General features: G+C 41.0%; 1 protein-coding gene across 2 annotated transcripts in view; it reads right to left on the reverse strand.

Moving 5' to 3' along the window:
• Positions 1-27,861, reverse strand: part of mtcl2 (microtubule crosslinking factor 2) — a 123,775-nt gene that overhangs the window by 24,181 nt on the left and 71,733 nt on the right. The window contains exons 5-11 of one of the 2 annotated variants that reach the window (XM_061736691.1): positions 20,920-20,982; positions 16,285-16,452; positions 14,702-14,855; positions 13,077-13,644; positions 7,181-7,481; positions 5,884-6,111; positions 2,489-2,608 (exon numbers count right to left, since the gene is read on the reverse strand). In XM_061736691.1, the coding sequence (XP_061592675.1) occupies positions 2,489-2,608; positions 5,884-6,111; positions 7,181-7,481; positions 13,077-13,644; positions 14,702-14,855; positions 16,285-16,452; positions 20,920-20,982 (1,602 nt within the window). Of the gene's footprint in view, positions 1-2,488; positions 2,612-5,883; positions 6,112-7,180; positions 7,482-13,076; positions 13,645-14,701; positions 14,856-16,284; positions 16,453-20,919; positions 20,983-27,861 lie in introns of both variants that reach the window. The other variant, XM_061736690.1, reaches the window with a different exon arrangement.

Here is a 27,861-nt window from a genome sequence, read left to right on the forward strand (position 1 = left end):
GGATAAAGATGCAGATGTACAAACAGCTCTGGTTGTCATGGAGACACACCAGACACGGAGCCAACGAACAAAGGTCTTTTCTTCCTGTCGGTCCCACAGCTGACAGTGAAGTCACTCTTTATTTTTGTTTACAACATTGTGTTGCTAGAATGACTGGGACACCCGTGTATCACACCAGCAGCTTCAAGCTACCGCACACATTATGGCTGTCCATGCACATGCACATGCATTAATTAAATCAAATATGCAACATTAAGAACCACAACCAACCACAGCTGTACTCTTAATCCTGGGAAAAGAGTTTTATTCTAGTCTTAAACTTAAACTTAAACTTTATTTATTTATATAGCACCAACTCATGCAGTGTAAGTGCAACTCATGGTGCTTTACATACAGAGATAAAATAACAATCAAAAGTACAATTTAAAACATCCCATACGACCCCACCCCCCACGCATACACACACCCTCACTCACACTCATACACATGTGCATACACTCACACGCCCACACACACACACACAATAAGTGGACTGGTGACATGGCTTAGCACTAACGATCCAGGTGAGGAAAACACTACCTATGGGTGGCCGTCCACACCGAGAGGCTCCACCGGCCACGACCACAAGGAGCATCGCCACAGAGACCCCCCCAACCTGGACAGACCAGGACAGACCCCACACAGAAGGTGGAGTCCCTCCCCCAGCTACCCAGGCCTGAGGGACCCCCATGACGACACCCCCATAGGCGGAGCAGGCACACCTCCCAGTGTGGACGACCCCCCTGAGGAAACACTGGAGCTAAAAACTAAAAAAGATTAAAAGAAAGTAAAAAATGCCTAAAAAGTGTAAAATTTTAGAAAAATCTATACAAAACTTAAGATGAATAATAAATAACATAAAATACAAAGTCACTCAAATGGATTAAAGGTGATCAGATAAAAGCCAAGCTAAAAAGGTGTGTCTTGAGCCTCCTTTTAAAAGTATCAACGTTCTCTGCGGTCCTGAGGTTCTCTGGCAGGCTGTTCCATAAATAAGGGCCATAATGGCTGAATGCAGCCTCACCGTGGGTTTTGGTCGCGGTTCGGGGAATGGTTAAAAGGCCGGTGCCAGAGGACCTCAGGGTCCGCGAGGGTTGATACGGTAAAAGCAGATCAGATAAATAAGATGGCCCAAGACCGTTAAGACATTTAAAAACCAGTAAAAGAACCTTAAAATCAATCCTGAAGCGGACGGGGAGCCAATGCAGCGATTTTAAAACAGGTGTAATGTGCTCCCGCCCTCTGGTCCTCGTCAGCACGCTTAACCGTCTTAACCCTCATTCAAAGAATGTTGTTTCATTTCAACTACACTAATATTAAATATCTTATACATGGATTACTTACACCACTTTTGCAGAACTGCAGCCTATAAGTGTCTGTTCAAGGCCAGAACTATATATATTAAGGCTGTGCGATTAATCGATTTTAAATCTAAATCGGATTTATTAATCAAGACAATGTTAAAAATGCTGGCTGCATTACAGACAGAGTCATCTTTGTTTGGTCAAGAAAATTGTAAATGTCACTTTACTAAACTCAAGGAGGATTTATCATTCATTCCCAATAGAGAAATTTGTTTGCTATTTTTCTTTAAAAATAAAGATAAAATATTTGAAACAATTTATTCCATTGTCTTTTGTAGTTTTACCAAAAAAATCGAAATCGAAAAAAATTGAGATTTTATTTTTGTCCAAAATCGCCCAGCCCTAATATATATATATATATATATATATATATATATATATATATATATATATATATATATATATATATATATATATATATATATACAGTATATATATATATATATATATATATATATATATATAGCCTGAAATTCATGTAACTTTTTTCCAAAAGATCAACACATAAAAAACATAAACAAAACCTATAATGCCCGACGTCACAATTAATTCCTGCACCATAATGTAGATAAGGTTGGAAAGAAGGATTTTGAGATGACTGTCATTTATTATTGCTGTAATCCAACACAAAAGACAGAGACTGCTGTTGATGGTGCTGAACCATTAGACCCATTAGATCCAGAAACTCAACAGTGATGTTAATTAAACAGAGTCCTCAGACATAAAAGCAGTCATTTGCCAGTTATAGCCTGGTAAGCGTGCACTGTTTTTGGGGAACCTCATTATTATGGGTTTGCTATTAAAAGGAGCATATGGTACCAAACCCAGGGCGAAGTGGGTCCCACCAGGGTTAAATGTGGAGTACTTGGGCTTGAAGTGAGTAAATGGTTTTAGTATTATGGGCCCCAAATGGAAAGCCTATGTGGGTCACAAATATGGGCCCCATAAAGAATAAGTGTTTACTAAACGAGCATAGGCTCAGAAATTCTGTTGATCCCATATGGTAAAATTAAAAGATTAACCAGTTTGACCCCGGTACTTAAAGAATTGTGGTAGCCGTGAGCCATGAGAGGCACTGAACTTACCATTGCATAATCCTCCTCCTTCTCTTTGTCCTCCAACTGATTGGTCTCCTGATTTCGCTGCTCGTTGTTCTCGTCAGTTTCATCTTTCACCTCCATCTCTGATTGGTTCCTATAATCAGGCTGCTGCATGCATGCATGGGCAAGTTAATGAAGAAGAAAAGAAAAAAAAAACACAACAGAAAAAAAAAATCACAAAGAAGAGAGGTAGAGATGGGGGGAGGAGACATTGTGGGACGACGGTGGAAGAAATGATAGAAAACAGGACAAACAAACACAACAATAAGAAAAAACAATGCAGCCAAAATGGCGTACATTTTGTGTGACAACGTTAAGAAAAATATGAAAATAAAATGAAAATATCATGACTTGTGGGCCTCAAAAGACAAAGAAAAGGATGTAGAGAAAGAACAGCTTGGTCAGAGAAGAAAACGAGAGAGTAGAGAAAAGGAGGAACAGTAGGATGGAGTGCAGAATGAACAGCTGAGAGGTATGGAGAAGAGGTGCAAATAAAAAATAAAGAGAGGACAAAGAGGAGTGTGAAGAATGGAGATACAGTAGGGAACAGAGATGGAGAGAGGGAAGAAAAGGAGGAATAGGAAGGGAAGAGAAGGAGTAAGGCAGTTAGGACGAAAGGTCAGAGTGAAGGAACAATGGAGCAACAGGGTGACACAGAGAGAGAGGAGGCAGAAACGAGTGATGTAAGAGAAGAAAGAGACGATAAGCCAAAGGGAAGTGAAATGTGCGAGGAGAGGCCAGAGGGAGGTGTGTTTTAGGAAAGAAAGAAGATGAGCACGTGTGAAGAGTCGGTACATGGATGTTTGAGAGGTGGGAAAGGTGGACGTCAAGTGCAGAAAGCAATCGGTTATGGTGCCCGTGCAGAGAAGAAAGAGGGAGGGAGGAGGGGGCAAGAGAGGAAGGAAAAGGGAGGAGAGATCGGAGGGGCGTTGGAACCGGCCTCTAATGGAGTCTAAATATTCAAGTTTGCCATTTTCACCAAAATCTACGTTTGATTTCATCACAGCTTCCTCCAAACAGGCAGTACATCAAATTCCAAACATCTCTACCTTTCATCTAAACTTAAAACAATTCTTTACAGCAGTCAAAGAATTTGTTCTTTCAAGTTTCTTTTAAAGATTTTAATGATGAATTCTCATGTTTAATGAATGCGTTTCCAACAGTGGAAAGCGAGGAAATGATGTCAGGACTGTGGAGCCATAAACCAGTGGATTCAAAGACCCTGCTGAGTCAACGCTGCTTTCATCACGTCTCTAGGTCCGACGGTAGATTGGATTATACAGTATATGGACTATCATGTGGCTGGAAAAACAACGGATGCTGAAAGTAAGTCATAAGTCACTGACAATAAACCACAAGCCACGAGCCTCCCGGTGGAGCATTTCAGATGAAAAATGTGATCCGTGAAGATTATTTCAGTAACCGACTTTCTCCATCAGACTCTCTGGAACATTCAGGCATTATTTATATAACTCAGACTATTTAATTATTGCTTATAGGCTTATAGTTTTTTATCCAAGCAAGTGGTAAAATACACCAGTTGACAGAAGACAGTTCCTAGCACCAAAAGTAACTGAAGATCTACTAAAATAAACATTAATAAAGCTTCCATTTTTGTAAAATCAAATTTTGTTCATAATTATTTATTATGATCATTGTGATGTACTGGTGTCATATCCAGAGGTGTAGCCCATCTCTTGTGGCAACTATGATAGGTGTGTAGAAAATGGATGGAAAGATGAATAGATCTAATATTATTAAAACCCTTACTGTGTATAAGTAGGAGTAATGTTACAGAAACATGACCTGCATGACCAAGCCTCGCTAAAATTGTCCTCGAGGAACAAGGTTCAACCGAACCAACCGCAAAGGGGTGAGGATTTGGGTATTGTGACGACTCTTCAGGGCTGGGGGATATATCGAGATTTTAATATATATCGATATATTTCCAAACGCGATATGGTACGAGACAATATCGTTTATATTGATATAGCTTATTTTGCGACAAATTGACTGTACATCAACACTGACCCCTCTCACTGGTAAAAAAAGTACCTTTGTGTGCCAGACACCAGCTCACCTTCTGAGAGGGTTTTCAGTTGTAACTTGCCACAGGGAATTGCTGAAACGTGACAGTGGGTTAGTTTTCCTGGCACAAAATCTGTAAAATGTATAGTAGTTGGCTTGTTGAAATTATTTGAGATTTGCTCAAAGAGATATCGATATCTGTTTACATGTTTTGTTATTTGCACAACTGTCAACCTCACATTGTATTAATTGCACAGTGTATTTTAAATTAATTGTTATGCAGGAAAGGGATATTTGTTTGTATTCAAGAAGCATTTTTATTCTATATATGCAGGCAGTTTATTTTTGTTTAATTTTTTTTTATACATTTTGATATTGTGCAGACCTCTGTTAATAAAGGTACCTGTGTGACATTTGGCACGAGGCTTTGTATTAAAACTGACTGTTTTTTTAAGGGTTTGCCTCAGAAAAAAATGAAGCTAACAGAGATGCTATGCTATAATGCTTTGGGGGAAACCCCAATTATGTCACGGAAAAATATCGATATATATCGAGTATCGCCATTCAGCTAGAAAATATCGATATATGACTTTTGGTCCATATCGCCCAGCCCTACGACTCGTGCAAGTTTATCCTAGAGCTGCTTTTCAAACCAACCAAAAATGGGTTCAGAACTGCTGACAAAACCTCGGATCAACAAGTTAACGACAGTTTAACAGAAGCAGGGACCATCACAGGAAATAACTTAACCTACAAAACAAAGTTCAGCTCAATCAACTCTGAATAATAATGGGTTTGTCCGCCACATTGGATGTAAATGTGGCGGACTAAGTGGACACGTCACACATGAATAAACTAAAGTACAATATCACAACGTCCAGTCAACCGGCTCCATTTGAGGCCCAAAGCAGCACCTGCATTCAGGCGAGGAGGAACTTCAACAGCATGCAGAGGACGTGGAGGGCGTCACACTCGTGGCTCAAATCTGACTCCAGCTGATGCTTTCAAACAGCCAATTTATATTCCATGTTTTCTCTTTTTTACCTTCTTTATCAGCAGAATTTAAATCATTTCTCATAGTTCTGGACCAGAAGTGTTTTAGTTTTGATGAGGACGTTGCTGGTGGTGTCAGATTTGAGCGAGCTGCGTGAAGCCGGCCTTTGCTGTGTGGTGAAACTAAAGCAGCATGATGGAGTAGACTTGAGGGTGTTGATCAGCCAAACTAAACTTTTGGCTCACCACAGAAGTAAACCATAAGAATTTAAAAAAAGAGAGAATCTTAAAACAAAAGATAATGAGTGAAAGTGGAAAAAGTGAGAAAGGGGGAGAAGACCGTGCTTTTTGTCTTGTACCTTTTCTTCGGCTTGGGCTCTGTTATCTTGATCCTGACTCGTGCCGGAGATGCAGGGGGAGGCTGGAGGAGACGCCTCTGCGACCTGGGCATCCCTTCCAGCCGGTGGGGGTTTACCGAGGCCGTCTACCTGCTCCACGAAGGCCTGAAGCTGGTTGTGCAGGGCCTGAAGTCTGCTGGTCAGAGCACCGACCAGAGGACGATCTGAGAGGTCAGACAGCTCGGAAATCTGGAGGAATATAACAAATTCATACATGGATTTGAGAAATTAAAAGTACAGCGGTGAAAGGAAACTTTTCAAGGAAAATAAATTGAATCAGTGTCAAGTTATAAGTACTTGGGCTTTCTTCTCGATCGCCAATTATCCTTCAAATCCCACATTGCAAATCTGGTCTCCAAGCTCAGGGTGAAGTTAGGATTCTTCTTTCGAAACAAAGCCTGCTTCTCCCTCAGTGCTAGGAAGTATCTGGTCACATCAACATTCTTGCCTCTGCTGGATTATGGTGATGTGTTGTGTATGAATGCATCTGCCCAGTGTCTGCGGTCACTTGACTGTGTATCATTGTGCCTTGAGATTTGTCACTGGCTGTAAACATCTTAACCACCACTGTACCTTGTATGCCAAATCCGCTTGGCCATCTTTATATGTACGCAGGCGTATGCATTGGTTGCGCATTATTTATAAAACCCTTCTCGGATTGGTCCCTGTTTACCTATGTACATATCTCCATAGAAGCCAAAGCCATTATGGCCTGCGCTCACATGATGCTGCACTTCATTGTTCCGCGTGTTCGCACTGAGCTGGGAAAAAGAGCTTTTAAATTTGCTGCCCCCTTTGCTTGGAACACCTTTCAGAAAGACTTTAAACTGACGGACCTGATATCCTTCAATGACTTTGGTTCGAAGGACCTAGAGCGTGAAAGCATTGGACAGAGTCTCTGTACCTGATGGTAGTTATGTCTTCCTCAACATCTGCACTTTATATGATTGATGTGATTACCTACTGTTAACTGGCTGTGACCTCCTATGCATCTGCACGTTATAAGACGTGGTTTTATCATTTTATTGCTACTTTGTTTCTCTGTTATTGTTTTGTATTCTGTCTTTTATCCTTGTGATTTTATTTGTTTTGACGTGCGCTGCTGCCTTTTTGGCCAGGTCACCCTTGTGAAAGAGATCCTTGATCTCAATGGGCTACTACCTGGTTAAATAAAGGTTAAATAAAAAAAAAAGAAAAAGAAAATCTAGCAAAATAGTGTCCTGTGACAATGTTGGAGGACAAACAAGAGGACAAATACCTGGCTGTGAGGTTGAGGTTTCTCGAGTTCACACGGCTCTGCCGCCTCATTGCTGCAGACCTTGTGATAAATTGAAGGGGAGGAGGAGAGGCAGTTGGACTCGGGCGAGGTCAGTAGCTGTATCGCTGTGGAAACCAGGCGAGCCTGGTCCCTCATGGCCAACAAGGCATCATGGTCCTTCTGCTCCAGGCAGCCAGCGAGGGAAGCAGCTGTGTCAGCGATGTCCTCCATCCTCTTTTTCTCCTCATCCATCTCCAAGGCGTCGTTTTCTCCCCCTACTGGCTCTTTGCGATGGGGCGGGCTGATTAAAAAAAACAAACAAACAAACTGAGAGAGCTGTTTTTCTAACACCACGTTAGGTAATAACAACAGTTATGCTGGATGGCCGGAGGAGAGTCTCCATACCACCTGGTGGTGGAAGTGCTCCATTTTTCAGTTTGTCAACCATCAAAAAAGAAAAGAAGGAGGCAAACAAGACATAAAAGTGAAGAAAAACAAACTTAAATGACAAGATCAACCCTGAAGGAGATGGTTGCTGCGTTTCTGTTTGCATAACAGTTGTGATGAATGAAACGAGACGACTGTGGGCAGGAAAGGGCTCTGTTCAGCTATCACAAAAGGCACAAAGTAAACACATCCCAGCACCCAGATGCTTTTCCAGGCTGGTTTATGTACCTAACCCATGATAGGGACGTGTTTCAGCCTCATAGTGATCCCCAAACATTCTCGTCGCCGTTCCTGGTAATTAAGACATTCATCAATAACTTGGGCCTCGAGTCTCGTTATGAGCCTGAACAGGCGCCATCAACATCAAGTGTTACGACCTTGTGGTCAACATCGTCTCTTTATACCTAGGATGTTTGGTAAAGATGTTGTTTATGTAGCCAAATCAACAGCTGCCTGATATTAAAACTCTTATCCACAAGTGCCAGTATTGTACAGCACATGCATGAATTATTACATCACAATTACATTGGACAAACCAAATGCACTGTTTGAGTGTTTTAGCATACATGCTAATTTGCAACACTTGTCCACAGGAGGCTTTTAAAAAAGTACAGACAATAAAATATACAATAAAATTAGAGGATGAGATAAGATATAAAGCAAAGACAACATTCAAGAGCAGAACCAGACCTGACCTATTCATGTAGGCACTGTTGTTTAGATTTGAGCCATAGTTTGAGTTCTCTGTTGGAAATATTGCCACACGTTTCTAATTTTAAATTAGTCTGTAAAGAATTCCAGAGTTTTGCACCCTTAACAGAAAAGACAGACTCACCAAAAGAGGTCGAAGAATTACGAATAAAATGGGCTTACCAATGGTTTAGATCGGTGGAATCTGTTCATAAGTAAGGGACGGACTGTACACGGATATCTGTCATGACAACTAAATCAAAAACTACGTCGTAACACAAGCCTGTTATTTATTTTGACAAACCCATTCAGAGAACCGCCTTAGCTTTTCCGGGTTTTGTGACATCACAGATCCAGAACATGTTTACATCCAGCAAACTCCACATCGTTCTGCATTTCATGTACCTCTTTCCAAATGTGCATACCCAGTGTAAGAAAGGGGTGGAGTTAATCTGAGCATCTGACTCCACCCCTTAAAACCGCCGTTATGAACAGACTTGTAAAAACATGGTCAAAAATGGAGCTGTTGTTCCGTAGCTGTGGACATGTTTCTGTTCCAAAAACATGTCACAAACGTTTCATTAAAACCTCAGGAAACAATTGGCCGCGTTCAGACTGCAGGCAAATCTGATATATATCTGATTCCTTCTCATATCCGATTTTCAGGGCTGACTGTCCACACTGTTTTTAGCAAGTGTCCATATCGGATCTGGCTCTGTTCAGACTGGGCCACATCATTGACTGATCTGACGGGTTGCCGTAGCAACGACGTCGGAGCGGAGGCGTCACCCAGCGCGTGTATTGTGTGAAGTCATGTATTTCTTTTATATATATATAAGAAATCCCAAAATATCTGTACCGTTTCTGATTGGGTCGGCACTGCGCATCATTTTTAGACATAACAATTAACGCATACAGCAAAAGTTGTCTGATCGGCGGAGGGACCCGACGTCCCAGCAAAATGAGAAACAGAGAAAAGGTGTTCAGAACAAAACCACCAGCAAACTAACAAACCAACCAACAAAGCTCAGAGTTAACAAAACGAACCAGCAATTAATAACTGGCAGCCCCGCTCCATAACCTCTCCTCCTAGGAGGAGAGGGGCTGACGGGCTGCAGGTTCAGCTCACAGCGCGACTGAAGGCTGATTTATGGTTCTGCGTTACACCAACGCAGACCTACGGCGTAGGGTACGCGGCGACCCGCACCTACGTGGAAATGCGGTCTTTTTTTCTGCTATTAAAACATGATTTGTAATGTGAATTTGCAACACTCAAACTACAAATAATAGTTTTTGACGTGACATCAGAGATTGTACATGCTCTCTGTGAAAGGATGAGTAGCTCCACAACTGGAAATGGGCGGGTGGTTTGGAGCATGGGTCTGGGACAGTCATATCCGATCTGAGTGTTTGGAGCTGTTCAGACTGACACGCATCTGCCCAAATGAGATATGGATCGGATATGAAACTACCTCCCGGAGGTGGTTTCCATCTGGTTTGCAAAAATCGGATATCATGCGGTTTGGGACTGTTCAGACTTCAAAAGAGTCATCCAGTTTCAATCTGGATGGGCTAAAAATCGGATATTTGCCTGCAGTCTGAACGCGGCCAATATCATCTTCCGTTAAAGAAAACTGCAGAATATATCCATTTTGATGTTCTTTAAACGTATTCTGGAGAAAGGAACCTGCACATTTATCATGGATGACAATGCTGGCAGTGGTTGTTTCCTCCTGGGAAGCTTGAGGTCAAAGTTTGTGGCTTCAGAGAAATATAAGACATTTCTGATATGACCCCTGGGAGCTATTGACCCACGGGGACAATAAAAATATATTTTATCCTTGATCCTGAGCTTCCACCTGTAGGCTTTGATTTTTTTGAAAGGGGATTAAATTATTTTCACCACAGCCAATATTTCTATCCAGGCTTTTTGACCAAATCTTTCACATCCCAGCCTTCCCCTGTAACTTCAGATGTGCCCCAGGGTTCTGTCCTGGGGCCTTTCCTTTTCATCATCTACCTTCTTCCCCATGGCAATATTTTCTGCAAATATAATAGGAACTTCCACTGCTGGATCTCACCGGTAAACCTACTTCCAACTTCTCACCCTCCTCCCTCACCAACTGCATGGCAGAGTCTTGGTTTTCTTCAAATGTCCTCAAACTAAACAGTGAAAAAATACTGAGATTCTCCTTATTGGTCCAAAATCTATCTAAAAATAAATCTAAAACTGTCAGTTTTTCTCTTGTTATTGATATTTGCTCTTTTTTCCCCTCCCAGCAGGTTAAGAGTTTAGATGTCATCGTCAACAACACTTCCAGTACCACATCAATAATATTACCTGGTCTACTTACTTCTATCTATGTAACATTAACTGCCTCTGCCCCCCACAGCCTTGTCATCTCTCACCTGGATTACTGCAACTCGCTGCTCTTTGGCATCACTCACATATCCCACCATAAACTTCCACTGGTCCAGAATTCAGCTGCATAATCACCAGAACCCCCTCTACCCATCACATCACCCCCTCCTGCAGAAGCTCCACTGGCCCCCGGTCAAGTTCTGCATTGAATTTAAAATCCTCCTGTTGACATTCAAGGCCATCCCGTAACCTTGCCCCCCCGTATCTGTCTGACCGGCTTCATGTTGCTACTCCCTCCCGTACCCTCCGTTTGTCCTGCTCCACCATGGGATGCAGATTTTTTCAGCTGTCTTGCTCTCAGGCTCTGGAGCTCATTATCATCTCATGTCCACGCTTTGAATCCACACTCAAAACCCTTCTGTTTAACACTGCTTTTTCACACTGACGCCAATCTAATCGTCTAATTTTAACTTGTTATTATATCTTTTATATTATGGTTTAGTCCTGTTTATCTTATCGTGTATATTTAGTATATGGCATTGTATGTGAGTCTAGTTTTACTGTTTATCTCTATGTCCTTGAGTGCTAGAAAGGTGCCAAAAAAGAAGAAAATCCAAGGCATTCTTCTGCAAATATAAAAAGCCTTTATTTAAATTGGCTATTTCATGTAGAAAAGATTAAAAAAGTGCACAACCCACGCGTTTCGGCCACAGCCTTCCTCAGGGTGTAACACTCAATGCATTGATTCTCCTTAAATAGGATGACTGAAAACACCTGGGCAGGTGGGAGGACAAATACAAAGCAAGAGAAACAACAGATAATGTCCAATAGATGGCTCCACCAATTGTCAAACAACGAAACACTGGAGATTAGGATAAGCAAAGTTACAAAAAAGGACTGAAATATCCTCATTTAAACCTGGATGGACAGTGGTTTTCATTTGATAAATATAAAAGGTCTCTCTCTGCAGAAGTAATTTGAGTCTGTGACCACCTCTAATGTTTTTTTGAATACTTTCTAGGCCTTCAACCATGCTAGAAAGGTGCCTTTAAATAAAATGTCTTATAATTATTATTATTATTATCAAAATTGGTGCTGGTGCCAGGCCAGTGCTACAACTGGCTTGCTTTTCCACCGGCTGGAGAGCACTAGAGGGCCCGGAGCCTACGTCATTTATGACATCACCAGAGCAAAGCATGAAATCCGTAAAATAAGTGCAAAATCCCTCAGAATAACAACAATGGAAATCAAAATTTCGGTGTGTGCCGATGATGAGTCTTGTTTGGAAAAGTAAGAAATGTCTGGCGCTAGCACTGAACTGGCATTGACACCAATTTGGTGGAAAAGGCCGACATGTTTGCCTCCTAAACTCCTAGACTGATGAGAATGGAGCCTTGGTCCCAAAACTCAAGTGTTTTTCTTCATTGCAGGAGTTGACTTCAATGAGATTTAGGACAGATATTTATTTTCAACTACACGTTGAACCGTCTTCATCTAATTCAGCATACCCTTGGAGATACTTAGACCCTTTTAAAGTAGGTTTGAGAACATAGTGGCCTTTATAGCCACTTATACATTTGCATGTTAGTCATACCCAGAGGTGGGTAGTAACGAGTTACATTTACTTGAGTACGTTTTGGGAAATTTTGTACTTTTAGTAGTTTTGAATCACTATACATTTTACTTTTACTTGAGTAGATTTGTGAAGAAGAAACTGTTCCTCTTACTCCGCTACATTAGGCTACGTTGAGCTGTTACTTTTCTTTTATCCCTTTTATCCGCGTACACGTCAATCTCATGACATCACTGGGTGATTCTTTGGGAAAAATGTTTGTTTTTGCATGTTTTGTCACATTTACACAGACTCAAACACACACAGAGTTTCTATGAGTTCATGGTTCTAGTTCTGCCTGGTTAAAAAAAAAAAAGTACAAAGGCTTGAAATTTTGTGCTACTTGTGCTTAATTTATTTTTTTACTCTGTTATTATTTTATTATTTATTAAAGTACTTGAATTTACTTTAATATTATTTTAATTTAAGCTATTTTTTATTAATTTTATTTTATTTTATTATTTTATTGATTTAATTTGCCTGAAGATTATTATTTTGTGCTTTTGTCTGTTTGAATGGTTAAAAAAATAAATCAGACGTTACTCAACAGTTACTTAGTACTTGAGTAGTTTTTTCACCAAGTACTTTTTTACTTTTACTCAAGTAATTATTTGGATGACTACTTTTTACTTCTACTTGAGTCATATTATTCTGAAGTAACAGTACTTTTACTTGAGTACAATTTTTGGCTACTCTACCCAGCTCTGGTCATACCCACATTTGCCAGTTGCACCCATACTAATATAAAATCAAGTATAAACTAAACAAAAAACCAACAGTATTACCTTGATGGGAGGCACTCTGCTGAGTCTCCGGCTTCGGCATCCGTCTCCAGAGCCAGTCTTAACGAGGATGAGGATGAAGAGGAAGGAGCATGGTAGGAGGCCAGATCACAGCGCTGCAGGTTGGACAGAAGCACGCGGTTCTCGTACTGCAGCTTCTTCACTTTCCCGCCCAGCTCTCCGATCTGAAGCCTCGCCAAGCGGATCTCCTCCTCATGGGCCGGGGTGTCAGTGCTGATAAGGACCGCCCCTTCCTGGATGGAGTGCATGGGGCTGTCGTTGAGCAGCCCGTCCGTAAGCGACATTAGAGAATTGTTGGACACCATGGACGTCGGCGGCGGGAGTTCGGACTTGTAGCGGTTTATCTCGTTCATCAGGAGCTTGTTCTGTTCCTCCATCTCGATTAGGGACCTTCGCAGTAGTTCGGCCTCTTCCTCCACAAACTGGAGGTGTCTCTGGAGCTCCATGACGTTCTCAGAAGAGGCCCCTCCGCCAAGTACCATGGCCCCTCCGGTGAGACCCAGTCCCGCCCCCAAACCACCCCCAACACCAGAGAGATCCTGAAGACCGTCTGGGGGGAAACGAACGACGGAGAGATAGAGAGAAACATTTTGTGAAATAGGTTTAAAGGTTTCCTGAAGACAGTAAAACTGGCACAACTCTACGGTGGCCGACAAGGGCCAAACGCCCTGCAACGGCCTAATGCGCCTCAGTTAAGGAAAACGGCTTCAAGTACAGAAACGATTCAAATTCACAAACTCAAAGCGAGGTACAAAAAGAGGAACGTGGTGCAAATGAAAAAACATGCTGCAAAAAACAAAGACAAATGCAGCATCATTAAACGTGCTGCAAATAGAGAAACGATGCAAAGCAAAAAACGATATAAAACAAGAAACCATCTTCAAACGAAAAACGCATCATAACCGGTCACTGCAACCGGAAGTGCTCCAAACCTGCAGGGGGCGCAGCTGACTGAACCACAGTGTTTACATCCATGGTTTAAACATACAGCGGGAACGGTAATGTGATTTTTATCTGACTATATTTATATACGATGTTTATATCACTGTACAACGCTGCACATTACGAGACGTTTCTTTATTATATTTTACACCAGACGATACAATGTGCAGCGTTGTACAGTGATATAAAAATCGTATATAAATATAGTCAGATAAAAATCACATTACCGTTCCCGCTGTAGGTTTAAACCATGGATGTAAACACTGTGGTTCAGTCAGCTGCGCCCCCTGCAGGTTTGGAGCACTTCCGGTTGCAGTGACCGGTTATGAAGCGTTTTTCTTTTGAAGATGGTTTTTTGTTTTATATCGTTTTGTGCTTTGCATCGTTTCTCTATTTGCAGGGAGTTTAATGCTGCTGAATTTGTCTTTGTTTTTTGCAGCACGTTTTTTCATTTGCACCACGTTCCTCTTTTTGTACCTCGCTTTGAGTTTGTGAATTTGAATCGTTTCTGTACTTGAAGCCGTTTTCCTTAACTGAGACGCATTAGGCCGTTGCAGTGCGTTTGGCCCTTGTCGGCCACCGTACAACTCTCATAAGTGCAAGTGTTTAAGAAGCATCAACCTCTTAGCTGTGATTCATTTTAAAAACACGATGAGATGAACTACCTTGCGGCCCCTTCATGTCCTCCATCTCGGCCCGGAGGCCCCTGTTCTCCACCTCCAGCTCCACAATGCGTCGACTCAGCAGGTTGGCTTCCTCCTCCACCAGCTTCAGGTGGACCCTGATCTCGGCCTCACGGGTGTGAGGGGAGTCGGCGACCTGGAGTTGAATCACACAGTGAGAGGGAGGCAAAAAAAATAATAATCCGCTCACCTCCCACCTTTTAACTCACTTTCATTAGCTTTCCATTGGCATCCCTTACGCATTCGAAGTGGTTCCAACTCATTAAGAGTCTTGTTTTTCTCGCTTACCAAGGAGAATAGCAGCATTGGCAGACATTTAAATGCCCATCATTTACACAAATGACTACAAAATCATTTTCTACACTGAACACAGTAGGAAAATCGTTGCCAGAAAATGATGAACCCACAGTGCAAATTCTCCTCTCAGCATTCTTACCATAAAACTATAATATGAACCACTTTATATGGCTAAAAACGGGTAATAGCAGTCAAATCATAACCACTATAACAACCCAATTACGCCATTTCATAGCCTTCAAAATTAGCTTCAGTTAGACTTAAATGATATGAAAAGATGGCCAGTGATTGGATGTCTCTCAAAGTGTTTTAATAATACAGTCAGTACTGGAGTTGAGGGGGGATGAGGGGGGATGAGGGGGGATTGCATCCCCCTTGAATTAAAAACGGTCAAAATCATCCCCCCTGTAAAACTGCCATCCCCCCTTTCCATCCCTTATGTCATTTCATCAATGAATGTGGTTTTACTGCTATTTCAACATTTAGAGTCATCACCAGAAAAATAACTTATTTGACAATTTTTTACCTGTTTCAAGTACATTTTCACTTGAAATAAGTAGAAAAATCTGCCAGTGGGACAAGATTTATCTTCTCATTACAAGCAAAAAAATCTTGTTCCACTGGCAGATTTTTCTACTTATTTCAAGTGAAAATCAACTTGAAACAGGTGAAAATTGTTGTTTTTTCCAGTGATGACTCTTGTTTTAAGTGTAATGAGATTTTTTTTTACTAAAATGAGACATTTTAACTAGAAATAAGACAAATATTCTTGTTAAGATTTTGAGTTTTTGCAGTGATCCATTTTACTTATCCTGTGAAGGACAGAATCATATTGATAAGTTCAGAAAACTGTTTTTTATTGTTGTGTTTTGATGTATTTGATGTAAGCCCAGTGGATATTTAAAGCTTACAGAAGGCTGCATTTAACTGCTGCTATGTCATTCCTGCAGTATTTCTGCAGGTGTTTTGGTCACTGCTATTATTTGTAATATATTATATTATTTGTAATCAGCACAAATTATCTGTCCCCATATGATAAAATCCACCATCCCCCCTGATTTTTTTTTACAACTCGAGTACTGAATACAGTCAGTGTAGAAACACAGGGTTCAGCGACACCTGCACCCCCCCCACCACACCACTGCCAGTGGGAACCAGAATCTGACTTTGACAAAGCAAATCTGACAGACTCCCTGCTCATGAAGTAAAACGATCCGGGCATTGCAATGACCCGTCAGGTGTTTGTGTCCAGCGTGTCGTCCGCTCACCTCCTCCACGGTAAGCGAGACGTTTACGTCTCCGTACAGCGACCTGTACTTGGCCAGCTCCTCCTTCATGGCCTCGCTGTCCTTCACCAGCTTCGTCAGCTTCTTGCACATCAGAGCCGATTCCTCTTTGGCAAAGTGGAGCTGACACTTGAGGTCTGAGCTGTCCTCCTGGAGTGAAGGGGACAGGGGGAAACGAGAGGTCTGAGGTGACAATGACAAGGAACTGTACATGCCAGAGAGCCTGAACAAACACGCCACGCTGAGGGCAAATGGCTCGGCAATGGCTAAAAAATTATCAGTTTATTTATTTATTTTTTTTTTTTAAACCCACCCCCCCACCACCCCCCCAAAAAAAGCACAAAAACATACATACGAAATAAATAAATATATAAATAAATAAATAAAAATAAAAATAAATAAATTGGGGAAAAAAAAAAAGTGAGTGAGTGAATAAAAATATGGAAAATAACATCAGTAAGTAACAGTAGGGGCATCAAAACTCGAATACCTACAGATACATAAGATACATAAAGTAAATGACAGCAATAAAACAGCAATCAGCGTACAATGAAGTTCTCCAAACCAGAGAATAATGGGAACCAAAATACTTGAAAAAGATGGCCACGGTTATATTTTTCCAATGTTAGTTTTTCTAATGGTAGAAATGCTGTGAGTGGATCTATGAAAGTCTTATAAGATGAAGGGGAATCGTTCTTCCAAAATAAAAGTATAAATTTTTTTGCAAAGTAAGTGACCAAAATTAATATTCTGCATTTTTTGTTATGTAGTTGTAAATTATATAAAAAATGATCAGTTTATGAAATCAAACAATCAAAAGTAAATCATTGTGAATAATGACGGCATCCAGAGCTGTCGGGAATTTGATCTTCACCTTAGTTTAAGCATTTATTTAAGCTTTTCTAACCTCGCCAGCTGTAGCCGTTTACTTTGTTAAAAGAGTCCGGTTCTCTTCCCGTTCACAGATATTTCCATGGGCCCATTGGCACTGGGGCTGGGCGATATGGCTGAAGAATAAAATCAGCTTTCTTTTCTAGTACAAGATTTTTGATTTCAAACCATTTTCCTGTTTTAAACATTGCCCTAGACTAGGATTTTGAATTAAGCGATAAAATCGACTAGACGCCCAGCCCAATCTGGCACCGCCCCATGGAAACCAAAACCTGAGAGACTTTGTACCCGAGAGGAAAAGAATTAGTTTGGCCAGGCTAAGCATTTCCCACTTAAATTAAATACACTTTTTTCATATATTTATAGTTGAGGATGCTTTTTAAGTGTTTCATAGTGATATTTGGTGAAATCTCAAATAATCAGATTTGTGATGTGTAACTTTTTCATATAAATTGAGATACTCCTCCTGTCTATGTAGCTGTTAAATTGCCATGGGAACCCAATATATACTTCATTTTAATCATTGTATTAGTTATTACTGTATGTATGATGTGTGTAATGGAATATAAATGAGGAGAAAAAAAGAGTCAATGTAACTTTGTTCCGTTTGTGTAACTTGCAAAGTGCAAAAAGGGAAGAACGAAGGAGGAAACCGGATGGAAAAAGACAGTCGTACGGGAAACCCACATAAAATCTGAGCTGTCACTCTAAACACGAGAGATGGACAAAGATAGGAAAGGACTTTACTCATTCTGCCCTGGGACTGACGTTACTCATAAACGGAAGGAGAATCTGACTGGAAATAAAAGCTGCAGGTCGCTTCTTACAAAGAGCTGCTTAACTTTGAATCTGGAACATTTAAGGCCTTTTAGAAATGCCGTAAAAATATTGATGGATTCATATACCTGTAAAAACTCTTTCATGGTTTTAAATGTGATGCATATAGACACCGTGCATCACCTGATGTTTGCCATGATAAGATCTCATCCATCCATCCATCCATCCATCCATCCATCCATCCATCCATCCATCCATCCATCCATCCATCCATCCATCCATCCATCCATGCATCCATCCATCCATGCATCCATCCATCCATCCATCCATCCATGTTATCGGGGTTTGGGTCTAAACTGAGATCTCCCTCTCCCTCTCAGTAGTAAGTATCACATTTCTGAACCGTAAAAAACGACAGGTTTCTACTTCTACGACTTCTAAGTCCTTGTGCCGTTATAGTTTACTTATTTAGATATTTACATGTTGCCATAAAAACGTATATTTACCCACTATGACAAAGCTTTCCTGCTGGTTAATATCCAGCGATACATCCTGACCGACAATCCCACGACAGAAAACATTAAAAGGGAAACATGTGATGACTGAAACTTTTGAACTCAGTGACATTCAGACGTCATCCCAGGGAGAAAGTGCAGGTCTTTAATCAGTCTCACACCAACCCCGGTCTCTATTAAACACTGTAACTCAATTGCAATGAACTGCCTTTTTTATTCTATTTACATTAACCCTGAACTTAAAAGTAAAAGACTACAAAGCCCTGTTTGACTAACTTGTGGCTCTGGGCTAAGCGGCAGTGAGGTCAGAGTCATGCTGTGTTTACTCCTTGTTAGGCTTTTACAGGGGGGGAGGAAAAAAAGCACAGATGAATTAAAGAAACTCCCGGAAATTCATTCATTAGTGGTTTGTTTCAGACGTCATCTTTCAACTGCAAGAATATTGGCTAATTGACCGGAATATGGAACCCATTTGCCCTCACAAATGAATACACTTCTATTTCAGTCTGGTTCTTGGTGGAAGAGGCTATAAGAATACAGTATAGCATTTCTTTTTTTTACATTAGTAATAATAAGCTGCAGGTCAAACCCTCCAAAGTTGCTGAGAATATCGCTAAGAACGAATGCATCTTTCATTTCCAGCTCAGTTTCTAGAGCTGACCTGACGTGACCCCCATATGCACCCATTCCTCAGGCTCCGCTCCGCGGCCGTGTTTGTTTTATGGCCTGTGGAGCTTTTCCAGCCACGTTAAACGAGGCGAGGGCCGGTGAATTTACAGCCATTTATGGTGTGTGTGGCTTGGAAGGGGTAGCCCGGGCTCGCGTCGGCGGCCCAGAAGAGAATTACTTTCGCTGCAAACATTGTCTGCGGTGATATGTTGGCCTGCTGGCTTTTTTTAAAGCCGTATCTATGCACTTTACCGCCCATACACACACTGCTGTGGCTTTTTTTGGCAGAGCTTCAGCTAATTTAGGGATTTAGATTACAAGATGAATGTTTGAAAAAGTTGAGAAAAAGTCACAGAAGTTCACAAGCGTATGTAGAGGAGGTTGACATTTAAAATGCAAACTGGAGACTTGGTCTGTATACACAAAAAAAAGAGGTATGCAGGGTTTATAGTTAAAGGACTAACTCCTGCAGGATGAGATGAAGGCCAACGGAGGAAAGATGAAAGGAAATAAAGGATGTGACGATCTCTCCGCTTCTAAATGCTCTCCGTCTGTTTGGACAGATAGGGTCTGATCCCCGGAGGAAATAGGTCGAAGACAACAAAGTCCTGACTTGTGAGGAAGAGACGAATTTATCAGACATGCAGGATTTCTGACAGTTTCACAGTTGTGATCTGTGGCTGGAGACTCAGCCCTGCCTCGTGTCACAACAGCCGAGCACAATTACTGTACAACAAGACGATTGATCTAATATTTCGTCACGAAACATGATCATTCACATGCCGCGCCGTTGGGACGTTTGTCGGTGGATTAATATGGATTTTTTTTTTCCTGAGTCAACTAAACTCGGTGGCAGCTCCAGCAGTTCAGAGTTCATTCACACTGCCTTTAAATGACTTTTCTGGGGTGAAGGAGGCGAGAGCTGCCCGGGGCCATGCTGACGCCAAAAGCTAAAACAAAAATATGAAGACATTTGTCATTTATATTTCATGTTTTTAGCTGTTTCTGTGGACTGCATCTGTGGGCGTGTTTATAAATTGATGGGAGTCCAAATATCCTGACACGAATGACTTTCAGAACAATAACTTTCTACTCTCATAAAGAAGTGTTGAATTTTTCATGATGAAAAGAAACTTCAAGAAACGTTCTACGCACAACTGTGGTTGAAAGTAATTTATAGTTATTACGCTTTATGTGTGGAATTGCCACTAACATGGATATATTACGTGTTTATCATTTATCTATGTACTGAATATATTCATTTATCTAGTAACATCAAATGATTGTTTTATGTATCCAAAGCTCTTGTATTAAGCCACAGCATTTCCTATCAAGCACTGGCTTCATGTTTGCCATAATAATCAACACAACACTCACAGACACATTTGATGGGCCTTGACTTTCGCACCACACTTAATTGTCGTCTTAAAAACAAGGAAATCTGCTGGCTATATGCAATTTGAGATTTGTATACTGCCGTGCCATTTTTGTTTATTTTGAAGATTTTCCAATAAAACTGGTGAAATATAAAAAAAAAGAAGAAAAAAAAAGAAAAGAAACTTCAGCAATGCGGGTTTACGTCTCATCGGCCTCCTTCCATGGGGTGTATGTATGCATGTCGGATCAATGTTGGTCTAGCTCGCCGTTTAAGCGTCACTGGCAGCTGAAACAGCACTTTGTTACTCTTATTGATTTTCTTTCTGTGTGTGTGTGTGTGTGTGTGTGTGTGTGTGTGTGTGTGTGTGTGTGTGTGTGTGTGTACTACCTGTGGAGCAGGCTTCTTGTCAGGTTTGTTGTTGGGTCGCGCCCCTCTTTTCTTCTGGGAGTTCTGCAACAGAGACAGAGACACAAATCTCATTAGTGGGATGCTATAATTCCATGACACTCAAAAACAAAGAGCAAAACAACAAGTAGATAAAGAGCATAAAAAGAGCATCAACCACAGTAGTATCAAGAACAGACATCTACAATGGCGTACAGAAGGGTAGCAACTTGGATCAACACTTTTTACCATAAAAACTTTACGTTCCAAGTTGGTACTCACAATTTTGCAGCCACTTGGCTGTTTTCACTAGCAGGTCTTGTACTCTCCTCTATGAGTTATTGCATAAAGCTCACACCTGCCTACTTGCAATTGGTTTGGTGTGTTCTGTATCGGTGGAAATGGCAGTGAATTAGAGAGGTGCCAAACGGGGGGACAACCTCTTTATCTGCTGTTGTGTCTTTATTACAGTGTCCACCCCGGTAGGATCCACTGACTTAGCAAATTACCCGTCCACGCCACCTGGTAGTGGTAACGCCCTGCTTTTGCTGTTTGTCAACTGCCAATAAAATACAAGAATACCACTATAAAAATGAAAAAGAACACTATCAAATTGAAATGATGAGAAAAATACAAAAGGAGCTGCGATAACATAATCTGTTGCCTTTGGCATGCTCAATAAGCACCAAGTAAACGCTACATTCCACCGCTACATTATTCGTGGTGGCACTGAAGCATCTAACCCAAGGCAGGGGCTTGTTTACACCATGTAGAATTTCCTTTTGTGGGGCCTTTCCTGGGTATTGGGGCCCTCACCAGCAGCCTAAACCCACATAAACTGCCCTGGAACCCCCAAAAATGAAACATTTAAAGACAAAAACTACAGTTTCAATTTCATTTGAGGGAATATTTTATACTTTTCAGGACGTTATCTCCAAGTCTTGTCGTCTCCCATTCCTGCTTTCTGCAAAAACCACCAAAAAGTATAATTGAACTTCCGTTCATACTGGTTGTCTCTTTTGAGAGAGGGGACCAAGAGACTCAGGAAAGTAATGACTTGAACAAGAGACCAAACAACTGCAAAGCCCATACAATGTCATAAGAGCAATGTAAAACCTCCATGCTCTCCATGAGGGGGACCCTCTGAGCTAAAAAGGTTCCGTTGTGGTGCTCATGCGGTGCTGAACACAGACATGCACTGAAAAACATTTTGACTTAACCAAGCAGGTTTGCAGCCTAACCAAATAACAATAACAATGCTTGTTGTCAATGCTATCATAATGAGTATAGACAGTACTGGAGTTGAGGGGGGATGAGGGGGGATGGCATCCCCCCTGAAATAAAAACGGTCAAAATCATCCCCCCTGTAATCCTCCCTTTCCATCCCTTATGTCATTTCATCAATAAATGTGGTTTTACTGCTATTTCAACATTTAGAGTCATCACCAGAAAAATAACACCAGAAAAATGTGACAATTTTCACCTGTTTCAGGTAAATTTTCACTTGAAATAAGTAGAAAAATCTGCCAGTGGGACAAGATTTATCTTTTTATTACAAGCAAAAAAATCTTGTTCCACTGGCAGATTTTTCTACTTATTTCAAGTGAAAATCTACTTGAAACAGGTGAAAATTGTTGTTTTTTCCAGTGATGAGTCTTGTTTTAAGTAAATGAGACATTTTAACTAGAAATAAGACAAATATTCTTGTTAAGATTTTGAGTTTTTGCAGTGATCCATTTTACTTATCCTGTGAAGGACAGAGGCATATTGATAAGTTCAGAAAACTGTTTTTTATTGTTGTGTTTTGATGTATTTGATGTAAGCCCAGTGGATATTTAAAGCTTACAGAAGGCTGCATTTAACTGCTGCTATGTCATTCCTGCAGTATTTCTGCAGGTGTTTTGGTCATTGCTATTGTAATATATTATTTGTAATCAGCACAAATTATCTGTCCCCATATGATAAAATCCACCATCCCCCCTGATTTTTTTTTACAACTCGAGTACTGAGTATACACCTCTGTCTCACATGGGGCTCGAACCCCAGACTCCCGAGTCAAAAGCCCTGCACCGGAGTCAATCACTTCCCCCAGGAGTGCTTCCTCTCCTTAAATATGACGGGTGTCCATTGTGCCTAAACACTTGCTTAACAAAAGTGAGGTTGCACATGAATGCCTCCTTTCATTTCAGCATAATCAACAGAATACATCACAATCAGGAGCCGTGTTTACCAGCTGAGGATCAAGACTGAAAACAGGGGAAACAGCTTCCTCTCCACCTTGAACGGAGCATCTGTCATTACTATGGTGATGTTGATCATCTCCATGGTGATGTTGGATCATCACTGGTCAGAGCAGAGAGATCAAATGCAGGACTACGGATTCACGCAGACACACCCATCTCATCATCCGCCCATCCAGGTATATGAATCATAAATGATCACTCCTTCAGAGTCAAATGCACATACATATACACACACACACGCGCGCAAGGTAGACACCGCAGTGCAAGTTAGTAAGCTCATCTGAACCAGTCCGTTTCCATGGAAACAGGCTTCTCTCTCGCTCTCCCTCCTTTCTTTCTCTCTCTCTATCTCTCCCTCCTCTCTCTCTCTTACCCTGCACAAACCATCAACAACAAAAGAAAAGAAGAGGGATTGGTGGGAAAAATAACAAACATTTCAAAAGAGGCTTGAAAAATATCAAAAATAACTAAGTTTATGTTCAAATGTAAGCTTTAATTTTAATTTTCCCCAAGATTTTGATGTTTGATGTGGATTGTTGACACAGGGCACCTACAGCGGGAAAAACAGAAGAGTTTTCCGAACACTTTCTTGTCTGGACACAGTGCAATGCAGCATCAGCAGGAAGGGCATTTGCTTATTTCTCTGATATTTCTGTCATCCCATCATCTCATGCGCACTTCCTCGCCTCCATCTCATCCCCTCATTGCTCTAATTGGGCCATTTTCCGACCCCTTAATTGTTCTTCTCCTGCTGTCCTCCCCTCATCTTCCCTCGCGCTCCAAACCCACTTTCATTCCAGATTATTGGGGCGCATACGGCCTATAAGTGGCTCTAAACTCACTAATCAATAAGGCTGCCTGATAATGGGGCCATTGATTCTGGCTGTATGCATGTCGGAACTATTCGATCTGGCTTTCAGCTCTGTGTGACGGTGGAATTGCCTACAAAAAGAACATTTTCTTGATCCAAACTGTAGCATCAATAGCATCCAAACTGTTGTCGAAGTTGATGTTAATGACATTGGAAGGGTAGTGTTGTAAGAATATAATCACTTACATCCTCCTATATCTCTAATTAGGGCAGGGGCATCAAGGGCCTTTATTCATTACAGACATTATGATGTCAAGGAAGAACATAGATAACAATCATAGCAACTCTATTCTGTTTAAATGTCCCAGTGAATCAGGAGAGTGTGACAGGGAGCCACCAAGTGCAGGAGAAGGAAGTTAAAGCTGAACTGAATCACAGCCTGTGCTTACACCTGCGCTTGCATGTGTAATCATATTTGTCATCGTGCCATTTTAAATTGATCCATTTGGGTCTGGTTCACCCGATATGTCAACACAGCAAGCTCCAAAACACAGGCTGTATAGAGGAAACTACTTATTTACCCCTCCAGCACTGGCTTGTTCTGACAACAAGTCATTACATACTGGAATACACAAAAACACCAGAAAAGCCTTGGCCTCCTACAACCTGCTTAAATGCTAAAAGCAGGAAAATGAAGCTTCAATGTTTATCACTTCAGTGTAACTGTTAACAGAGGCATGTTATGACTGTTTTCTTTTTTTTTTTTTAAGTAAAAACAACCTCCTGAGGGTTTTAAAATGTTCCAAATACCACAGATACAGTACAACAGCTCTGTTTTCAACCATGCATTTGCAACTCATAGCAGCTGGTTTCAGGGGGCGGAGTCAGATTTACTTTCACTCCTCCTCCTTCTTCTGCAGGGTGCAGCTCTTTTGGAATGGATGCTATGGCTTTGTGCCACCCACTTCCATGGTACAGCGAATGCTGTACTGTACGATGCAGGATCGGATGGAGAGACCGGTCAGAGGGCTGGATAACTCTAGCCCAGGGGTCGGCAAGCCGCGGCTCTAGAGCCGCGGGTTGCGGGTTGCTCTTTAGCGCCGCCCTAGTGGCTCCTGGAGCTTTTTAAAAAATGTTTGAAATTTTTTTTCCTTTTTTTCTTCTTTTTTTTTCTTTTTTTTCTTTTTTCTTCTTTTTTTTCTTCCTTTTTCCTTTCCTTTTTAATCTTGACATTTCGACTTTTTTCTCTAAATTTTGACTTTTTTCTCTAAATTTTGACTTTTTTCTCAACATTTCAACTTTTTTCTCAACATTTCAACTTTTTTCTCGAGATTTCACTTCAACATTAGTCTCGACATTTGGACTTTTTTCTCTAAATTTGGACTTTTTTCTCTAAATTTGGACTTTTTTCTCAACATTTCGACTTTTTTCTCAACATTTCGACTTTTTTCTCAACATTTCGCCTTTCGCCATTTGCCTTCATTCTAAGGCTTATACAAGACTTTTCATTCTTTGCGGCTCCAGACATATTTGTTTTTTTGTGTTTTTGGTCCAATATGGCTCTTTCAACATTTTGGGTTGCTGACCCCTGCTCTAGCCTGATCTGTGATATCACAGAATCCTGCAACTCTGAACTTTTGCAACTCCAGAAATTTGACTGAGAAATTTGTTGGCAGCTCCATATAAGGTAACTGAATTATGTCATATTGGAGTTTCTTGATCCCTTTTAAAAGAATTACATTTGCATTTTTACAGGCGCTTTGCCTCGTCTTTCTACTGCGATGCAATTCAAGATCACACTGATCAGACTTTAATAAAAACATTTTAAATCCCTTAATAATGATCTCCCTTGAGAGCAAAGTTTTACTTTACCACAAATGGTTCATTTCACAACTAATGTGCACATCTAACCTAAGAGTCTTCTTGGGAATGTTCATTATTCATGATGCAGGGGAGGAAGACTGTGCAACCAGAGCCCAGCTCTCATGTTTCTGTGGTCACGGGTCTGCAGTTACACTGAAGATAAGATAACAAGTTGACTTTCATGCCATCTGATAACATATTTATCAGCTTCTAACTGCGCGCTCCCCGCTATTCCAGCAGCAGCAGAGATCCTGTCAAGATTTATTCTACTATACTCTACCAAAAACACACTCGTAATTCTCTATGGCACAAATGCTGATGGGAGAAGAACCGAATACAGTCAAGAAAATGATTCAAAGTAAAGGGGAGAGGTTTAAAAAGACAGAAAAAAAAGATGAACCGTCAAGCAGGAAAATTACTGCATGACTCAAGCAGTGGAGGAATGTGCAGGAAAAGAGATCGGGACAAGGAAGGAAAGAGAAGGAGATACTCGGCAACATGGAGACAGAAAGCAATGATGACAGAGCATGAAAAAAAAGAGAGAGTGAAAGAGAGATATGTTGTCATTCCTCTGTCATGGATGAGGGATCGCAGCGGCGTCAACGCTCCTCCATCCAATCCAATCTGATCTGCAGCTCATCCAGTCGTGACCCAAAGGGCTGCAGAGCAGGGCCGGATCAAGCGCAATAGACCCGACGAAGCACCCAGAGAAGCGTAAGCAAAGTCAGAGACGATGGTAACTAATGGTGTCACGGTACCAGAACATCAACTCTTGGCTAAACATAAAATGATAAAGCTCTCAAGGAGGCAGTAAAAGGACCTCTGCAAGGACTAAAAGCTGTGAAAACAACAGCAAACGCCCAAGGACACGTTGATTCAAGCAACCAAAGATGGTCATCTCCTACATCTGTAGACAAGATAGAAAAGAGCCAAATATGATCAGAAATGTTAAAAATGATGGAGATGTTTGTGCTGGAGCAAATGGTATTAACAGCCCACTCAGGTTACTTCCTGTCACGGTAATTAACAGACAATAGACGACATTCCTTGGACCAAGAGAGCGAGAGGCGGAGGCATAAAAATCAGATTTGCTCTGTGTGTTCAGATTCACCTGAACCAACCGGGCATGAAATCCGGAGACCGCCACAGCCGAGAGGATAGGAGAGCTTAAACTGAGACGTGGGGATGTGTCAGGCATTTTTTTACTTCTTTTTCTTGTTATTTATTTCTAAATAATGAATAAATAAATTATAAATAATTGCTTAAAATGTTGAACATTCTGGTCACAAGGAGGCACACACTGTGAGAGAGAGAACAGATTATCTTATTGAATAACAAATAGTACAAATATTGAATTAAAGTTTGCTACACCATGTGAATAATCTGGAAGGGTTCAAAGAATTTAAAAGTGATGCTGGACAAGTGAATACTGTGCAAATGGCTCAGACCAGCAGTCTTCAATCAGCCACTAAACCAAACTGTAACCTCGGTTGTATGATAACAGAAAGGCAGGCGATTCTAGAGAAGTGTGCGTGTAAAGGAGGGATAAATGAAATAAATGTGACTGTTTTACTCAAGATTATGCTGAAGTTGTTTTTTCTTTGCAAAAAACAAACCTTTCCTGTTACAGGCCGACCTGAAGTTTTGCACAAATCCCATATTTTCCCTTATATTCCCCCATAGAAAAGTTATATCTTTGAAAATTCCTGGGATTTTTAAGCCTTACTCATATACAAACTAATAATTCAAATGTATTAAGCCATGACAAAGTGATTAGGATTTCAAGATATTCCTTCAAGCAGGTAACAGTTCATGCAACAAACATTTTATTAACGTGAATAACGCGGTTTCATTTTCAAGACTTGTTCCGCTGTGGCCCAGTCTTGCTACGTCCTCATGTAACTGTAGTCTACCGCTTTACTGCTGTGTTTTAAAGGAGCATGAGGCAGGATTGAGGCTGGATTTATGAAAAAAATTTGTATACGTTTTAGGTTTTCTAGTAATAGGGTCAGATGAAGCGTTCCAAAC

Source organism: Cololabis saira, chromosome 12, assembly GCF_033807715.1.
Source record: "Cololabis saira isolate AMF1-May2022 chromosome 12, fColSai1.1, whole genome shotgun sequence".
Taxonomy (NCBI): Eukaryota; Metazoa; Chordata; class Actinopteri; order Beloniformes; family Belonidae; genus Cololabis; species Cololabis saira.